The sequence below is a fragment of the Musa acuminata genome, chromosome BXJ3-1 (assembly GCF_036884655.1).
Source record: "Musa acuminata AAA Group cultivar baxijiao chromosome BXJ3-1, Cavendish_Baxijiao_AAA, whole genome shotgun sequence".
NCBI lineage: Eukaryota > Viridiplantae > Streptophyta > Magnoliopsida > Zingiberales > Musaceae > Musa > Musa acuminata.
This window is the reverse complement of record NC_088349.1, coordinates 11558646-11566836: the sequence shown is the minus strand read 5'-3', so window position 1 is coordinate 11566836 and position 8191 is coordinate 11558646. Positions and strand designations below refer to the sequence as shown.

At 43.7% G+C, this 8191-nt stretch overlaps 2 protein-coding genes across 2 annotated transcripts; both read left to right on the top strand.

The window, feature by feature from the left end:
* Positions 1 to 4635: 4635 nt before the first annotated feature.
* LOC135629162 (uncharacterized) lies at positions 4636 to 5121 on the top strand. Its single transcript, XM_065136351.1, has one exon. It carries the CDS (start codon positions 4636 to 4638, stop codon positions 5119 to 5121), a length of 486 nt encoding a protein of 161 aa, XP_064992423.1.
* A 2272-nt stretch (positions 5122 to 7393) lies between these two features.
* On the top strand, positions 7394 to 8191 carry LOC103990110 (dehydration-responsive element-binding protein 2D-like). The gene has a single exon (XM_009409150.3). The coding sequence runs from the start codon at positions 7394 to 7396 to the stop codon at positions 8189 to 8191; it is 798 nt and encodes a 265-aa protein (XP_009407425.2).

Below are 8191 nucleotides of genomic sequence, written 5' to 3'. Positions count from 1 at the left end.
GCCAACGTAGTTACCGAGAGACATTGATGTAGTTACAGAGCATCAGCATCTGTGTCATTATCTCATCTTTGGTCATCGCTCTCGCTCCTCATCCACAATATCCATATGCAAACCGCAGCGACAGCAACACTATTGTCTGCCACTATTAAAAACATAATTCGATGTTGAAATTACTTTTCTTTATCATCGTTTTTTTGTTTTCATCGGTATATCTGATGACGACGTTATAGTAAAAGAAGTTAAATATTTTATTTTCATAATTATAAAAATTTTAATATATTTTTTTTAAATCTAAGGATTGAAATACTAAAGAGGTTTAACTGTTAATAAATAATGTTAACGGTAAAACCAAATTCTAACTAATCTATCTCCAATTTAAGAAATTTCAACTATTAGAAAAAAAAGTAATTCATTCTGCCTCCAAACCGAGACAATAAGATTTGTAAGTAAACAGTGAATGTTCTTAAAGATGATATCTAAAATATTTGGCCTGATGATAACCTTACCTGACATACTTAGCACCTTAAATACTGGTCCAGAAATAGTGTAATAGACTTACTCATCAAATATAGAATGTTTGAAATTTTGTTTAATATATTTGAAAAAAAGTATTAACTAGTCTAAGTAATAAAGACTTTGTTAGAGCATTACAAAATCAAAATTTATCTTCATTATTTATCCTTTATAAAAGAAAGATGTTTATTCTCTGATGAGAGATGCTATTATATCTCCACATGGATACGACAAGACTAAAAAATAATTTCAACCTGTCTTTCTCTTACCTTACTATGTAGTCATCGGAGGAGATTCCACAAGTAAACTCGACATCATATGCATGTAAGTTTCACCCAATACCATGCGACATTCACACCCTCCACAATAGTACGATGAACCTCGGAAAGTCTCCGGCATGTCTTTCTTTATATATAATATTCTTTAAATTTATTGTACTAACTTTAAAGGACAAATGACTCGATCACATCATTAGATGTGACTTATATTTTCTTGATTTGTTCCTTAAATTTAATGTTCTCGTAGCATATGCAGACTATTAGTTGGATCGAATCATGCATCCCAAGTCACAAATCTCGAGTCTACGTAGTGTGCATTTTCTATAAATTCATTGACTAAGACTCGCAAGAGCCATGCCTTGGTCAACTCCGGTCAACATACAAAACAAAAGCCCGGCAATGTCCTACCAATTCCGACATTTCTCATAGGTAGGAAGCTTCCTGGATTGAGCTAAAAACTCTAAGAAATTAAAACGGTGCTTCATATTTCTTTTCTTTTGTGAAGACCAGTCTTATTTTAGTCAAACTCTCATTTTAGATTATATAAAACCAGATATTGATTAAACTAATCCATGATAAGTCACCCATCAAGAAATTAATTTATTCGCAGAAGGCTAAAAGCTCACAGTATCTAAAATAAAAAATATATAGTTCGAAATGTAGAAAATAATTATTTATATTAAAAAAAAGAAATCGTAGCAATCTATGCGAAGTATTCATAGAATCTAACGATGATCTAAGAACACTTTTGCAAACTATGCTACTATAAGTTGGCAAATTGGAAGTTGACGGGATAGCTAATCTCTACAATTTTAATGTGTCATAAAGAAGGATGGATATATTTGTTTATATGTCAAGACAGCTCATCATCATCATCATCATCTTCCTGAACGAGCATTTGTTCCCCCTCCGAGACAAGCGTCATCTTCCTGACATCATCACATGTAAGACTTACGACCCGTCATTTCATGACAAGCCTTACGTAATGCTGCTGACTTCATGCTTACAAAGGCGCACAAAGAACCACCCATCCCCCAAGTCGAAGTCTGCTTCTCCGTCACAATTTCCCCTTCATGCACGTCTCTCTCTCTCTCGCGTCTCCGTTGATTGGATGTAGCAGCTTACCTGCAATTTCTTAGCATCATCATGCACATTGATAGATCTGTAATCTAAATAAATTATTATGAGCAATGTTAATGCTGAAAACCTGAACACCAGCTAAAAAGAAACTCTTGCAGAATCCCTTTTTACTTTCAAAGGAAGATAAATCCTACAAAAAGGGTACAACGGACCCAACAAGAAAAGAAGACATAAGAAAGGCATGACCCAGTGAGGGAGCATGGAGAATCTAACGAGTCACTTCTGTGGCACTCTCCTCTTCCATGGAGCCTCTCTATAATTGCTTGGGATTCTTGAACTGCCCTTCCCTCTCCTGCTTGTTGTCTGCAACCACCACCAACCATCCTTGCTGCTTACTCCGGTGAAGATTTCCTGTGACTCCCTCTCTTCTCTCTGAGCTTTAGGTTCTCGGTTGAGGCAATGGAGAATGGAGGTGGAAGGGGGAAGAGGCCATGTCCGACCACGCCACCGACTTCAAAGCCTGCGGCCGAAGCAGACGACCAAGAGGAAGCTGTGGAGGAGTTCTATGCTCTTCTCGAAAACATCAGGGCCATGAGAGACCTCATCAGGACAAGTGACGACCGCAAGAGGCAGAAGACCGAGGCGACGCCGCCGTGGAGACCGACCTTCGCGTTGGAGGACTTCAGGGAGAGAGAGGAGCCCCGTGCGACGGCGGAGAGCGCATTGAACCCCTCGAAAGAGGAGGAGAGAGGGAAGGGGAAGGAGAAGAGGGAGGTGGGAGAAGAAGAGAACTCTGTGGACCTCAGTCTCTCGCTCTAGTGCTTTCCTCATATCTGACATGATCAGTTTTATCGCTTTGATTTCTTCCCATTTGTATGATCTTTCCTTGGATTTGTATTGCTCATGGAAAGCTAATCCTTCCTCGATGACAATCTTACCGTCGATGCAGTGACCTGAATGGAACATATTATCCCGATAAGTGAATTGTTAGATCTGGACTGTCTGCTCTGACATTTCTGTGCAGATAGAACAGATGTATTTTTTTTCTCTTCTTCTTGTTCGTTAACTGGCAAATCAGAATCATTTAAGTTGAAATTTGAGAACAAACATTGGCTTGTTTGCCTGCTACAGGTAGAAGTAAACAAAAAGAAAGTAGAAGAACAACATGAAAAGGCGATCTTTGTGGAAATCCTTGCATTTCCTTTCTCTAATCTCTAAAGCAATAAGCAGAAGATTGGAGGTGATCAAGTTGAAAGCAATCACTCACCGCTGCCAACTTTGGACTCGTAACAGATAAAGAAAGCCTTGAAGGTTAAGGCTTCCTTAACATCCAGAACTTGGCAGCCTAGGAATCTGAGTACCGCGTAAAGCAGGCCGCCATATGCTTCTTTTCCAATTGGAATGGTGGGGTTTCATCTTCCACATGACATTTGCATCTATCCATCCGAATGTTGCGCAGGTTCAACCTCACCAAACCCTGGAATCCATCCACGTCATGCACATGGTATGTGTCACGGCCAACTCATCACATCTGCTCTTATGATACACCCTCATCATCTGGGCCCTGTGGGCCTCTAAATTAAGGACAAGCAAGCATTAGGTGTTTCGACTAATTGCTCGAGTGTATCAAATCGATTCAGTTTCTACTAAGGAATTCATTCGAAGCCTCTCTAAACGGATCGAAAGTAGATCCGACTACGGTCCTATAATTGGCACGGGTTACGTGGTGATGGACGGTGTGCAACACGTGTCAGGGAAGCCAGCGTTCGTGGCCGGCCACGGAAGGGAAATTTCTGTGTGCCAACGGAGACTTTGGCGACGGCCCTCGGATTGGTCAAAACGTTTGACCATCTCCTTGTTTCTTGATGTGCGTCTTCCACTTCCTCGGTCAGGATCACATATTCAAATTCCAGGAAGTTGTTACTTTGATCCACATTTTTATGTTCCTGTTTTTTGAATCTTCTAGATTGTTTACTTTTCCAAAGATCATACGCTGACTCCTCGTTTGACTAATCAACCTCATGTTCTTTGTCCAAATTAAGATTCTACGCAAGGGTACGTCCATAATTCACTGTTTGTGGAGGGATGTATCCGCAAATTTGCCATCCTTATAGACCACTCCTGCAACGTTTGAACCCACCTAAATCCACCTTCAGCCGCCTGCTTCGTCCACAGTAAGCAGCCGGACCGTTCAACGGTGGGCCCCTTCGACTGCTGAGATGTGAACCGGATAACTCACAGAGAAAGCGACGGGTCGGTAAAGATCAGAAAGAAATGCCAGCTTGCTTCGACGACCATCTTCCATCAAAGTTGCCGCTCCGTCGCGTGACGTCGCCCGCTCCCCACGCGATTACGCTAACGGCCGCGTGTCGGTTCCGCGGGCCTCCAACGGCCACCGTCACACCGGAGGCACCGGCTCGGGAAGCACATGTCGTGTGAAAAGCGAACCGGAGGGCGCGTCGAACCGCCCGCTCCCACAAGACACGTGCCGACGTGGGCGCCTCGCGCGTGGAATCGTATCTGGTTGCTTGGGCGCGACGTAGCTGGCGAAAACATCGGCGCCCAGAAAAATACTTCATGGAAAACGCAACGTTGACCACGTAATAGAAAGTCGAGGGGCGGTGACGTGGTCGCCGATCACATTGAACAAACCCTCGTCTCCACGCATAAATACCCACTCCCCCACCCGCGTCTCTTCCCAAGTAACTCCATTCTTCTTCTCTCTCACTCTCTCAACTCAGTCATTCGGTACAATTACGCGCCCATGGAGCACAAGCGAAGCCGAGAAGAGGAGGAATCTTGCAATTCGCCGTCATCGCCCAAGGCGAAGCGCTTCCACGCGGACATACTCCTCGGAATCTTCGATGACGGCGATCAAGAAGACGACGTGGGCGGCCGGGAGGCCCCCTTCGACGTCCCCGAGGAACTCGCCACCGTGATGAGGAGCCTGGAGCGGGAGATCGCCCTCGCAGCCCCCTCCTCTTCCTCCGCCTCGCCGTTGCCGGAGCTGGGGTACCTCTTGGAGGCTTCCGACGACGAGTTGGGGATACCGCCGGCGGCTGAGGAGGAGCGCGGGGGCGGCGTAGAGGCGGAGAGAGCCGCGGCGATGTGGCTCGGCGACGATGATGGGATGTCCGGGTACGGTTATGATGGGTTGGGCTTCGGGTTCGTCCGGTTTGAGGAGGCGGATGATGAGGTGGACGACGGTGGGCCGTTCGATTACGCCAGAGATGACATCTGGATTGTCTGATTTGTATATACATACATACCGAAATAGTCGGAAAGGAAACCTTCGCTTTACGGAGCACCGGCCGTTATAATGTACGTTACATGTGGAAACCGTTATATTGCACTGACAGTCGCCATAAATTGATATAAAAAGCTACTAATTAAGAAATACAAAAAAAATCAAAAGTATTTTGGCATATGTCTCCGTATAATGTGGCAAGTATTCCTTCATATAAACTACTACGCTATTATAATTGAACGCGTCAAATATGTTATGCCTTCAGACATCGTATGTGTGCATTGGATGGCTTCATCATCGCATGCGTTTGATACACGCTCGAGTATTTTATAACGTAGGAAATGTTGTCGTCAAAAAATATAGAGATCATACGGTGCATAACATCACGACAGACGTCACGTAGAGTAGGTTGATTCTATAAGTTATAATGAGCCCACAGGATTTGTATTATATTTTTTAAGCTATGAAGTGTGCATGTCTTCTCTCCTAATTGTTTGACTTGTAATATAATTTAGTAGAAATCCATCTTACAGACAAATTTATACGGCAAGTTAGATTGTTACCTAATGAGTTTTTAATTGAGTTGATCATTGTCAATGGAATATTATTTATGGTTATATGACCCAAAGTTCAAAATATTTTTTCAATGATTTTGATGAATTTGTACCATATGATATGGAAAATATTTTTCTATGTTTAATAAAGTCGGATGTAAAATATCTTTAAATATTTTTTTATTAATATAATTTTTTTTTAACCTTACTTGTTGTTAGGGATAATCAAACATAATTATCGAGGTTTCATCCTTCTCTTTTTCAACTATATCTCAAAAATCTAATTTAAATGACTGTATCAAAAATAAATATAATACCGATCAAAAATACATACAATGTCAAATGAACTGTATCACATCTAATTTGTAGTTAGGGATAATTAGAACCGCCACTCTAAATATGTCACCGACATCAAACACTAACACCATCAAAACATGTTGAATCCTAATTGGCAAAACTTGAGTTTCGAAAAGGTGTGGGGATATAAACATTGATAGATAGTGCTCCTAAAGATTGCTGGGCCCGACGAGAGCAAATGTGACTTGTGCCTAACGTGAGAAGGTAGAACAAGTTGGGTTGGTGTGGAGGATGACTCATGCCTCTCTGACAACTTCGACGTAGAGCTTTTCGCAAAGTCGACGAACGATAACATTGATGTCAATTCATCGATTAAATATGAAAAAAATTGATAGAAGAAATCTTGACAATGTCATTTCCTTATGTTTAGCATTTTTATTATAATAATTTGATATTCACATAGTAATATTGATCAATCGTTATTCGACACATGATATCGGTAAAAAGAAGGTAAAGACTATCAAGATTATAGGTCTATCTTATTTTTGTTGCTCCGTGAACAAAATAGAAAGAGAAAATTATGTTAAAAATTAAATTATTAATTTAGATATCAGAGAGATCGAGTTAGAAAAGTTTTTTTGACCTCGATCTACGTATCAATAGCATCTCATGAGCTTGATATTTTCATCTCAACTTAATTCTATCATATTGATCAAGATATTAATAATATTTTATTAAAGAATCAATTCTTTTTATTCTCTCCCTCTCCAATGATAAATTGTCATATTTTTCAAGATATTACTTATTTAATTTCATCCAACATTGCATCAATATTAGTGGAGGATTCAGATGGACGCTCCTTATTTAATATAGCATATCGATATTATTTGTTAACGGAAATAATAAAAAGAAAAAAAATCAAGATGAATCAGAACCATAGAATTGTCATCCATCTCATCCCCGTCACTCTCCCACTACTAACCGCTGCTACTGCTGTCGCACTATAAACGCCTCTACATCTCAGCTCCCTCGCTCGCTCGCTCCCAAACGAAAGGGAAAGGAGAGATTTATGTCTACAAGCGCTGCCCACGACATCCGTCCCTTCTGTGCCTCTGCTCTCGAGTTCATGACACGGAAGAAGACCAATTCGATGCGCTTGTTTGCTATATTGATCGAATTGTTCGTGTTGCAGAGGTGGTTTTGGAGTGAAGTCGATTGGGTTTCTCCACATCGAACGGTACTTCTTCAGTTTCTTGCTCCTAATTAGAGGAGGAACCCTCACTCGACGGATACGAGGATCTGTTTTTGGCCTTTCTTTTCGTTTTTTTGTTGTTTTCTCTGCAATTTTTCCCGGAATTTTTGGAGTTCGAGAGAGATCTCAGATGATCGGGCCGCGGACTCAACAGCTCTGGAGCCGATACAGGATGCGAAGGAAGAGGAAGATGAAGAAACTAGATTGTTTGGGCTCGATTAGAGATTTGAAACCACCGATGATGATGAAGAGGAGGAGCAGGGGGAAGTTCGATGGATCGAAGGCGGTCGGATCGAGTCCGGTGAAGAGGATCAGGGTCTTCTTCACCGATCCCGACGCCACCGACAGTGACGACGGCGACGAGGCTTTGATCGACAAGAGCAAGCGAGTGGTCTGCGAGATCCACGTGGACCCGATCGGTAAAACCCTTAAAACCCTGGCGGATCCGGAGAGGAAGAAGAAGGAGGCGGTGACGAGACTGGCCGCGCCATCGCCCGCCGCGGCTGGCAGATACAAGGGCGTCCGGCAGCGGCGATGGGGGAAGTGGGCGGCCGAGATCCGGGACCCCATCCGCGGCGCCCGCCTCTGGCTCGGCACCTTCGCCACCGCGGAGGAGGCGGCCGCCGCGTACCGTGCGGCCGCGTCCCGGCTTGAGGAGGAGAAGCGCTGCCTCCGGCGCCCCGCTCCCGCTCCCGCTCCTGCCTCCGCCGCAGAGGACTCCGCTTCCTCCTGGGCCTCCGCCCCGTCTTCTTCCTCTCTTCTCGCGCCGCCGGCGGCGCAGGAGGCGGAGGAGGAGGAGAGGTCCATCGCAGAACTCTTCGCAGAGGTACCAGCGGAGGTGGACTTCGTCGGCCTCGACGGGGATGCGCCGTTCTTCGTGGGCGAGGTCGGCGATGACTTCGGCTTGGATGATCTCTTGCTCTGGGATCAGCCATTGGACGGTAGAGATTTCTCCTTCATCGAGATCTAA

Coding starts and splice junctions, on each gene's coding strand:
- LOC135629162 (XM_065136351.1), top strand. CDS start 4,636: ATGGAGCACAAGCGAAGCCGAGAAGAGGAGGAATCTTGCAATTCGCCG.
- LOC103990110 (XM_009409150.3), top strand. CDS start 7,394: ATGCGAAGGAAGAGGAAGATGAAGAAACTAGATTGTTTGGGCTCGATT.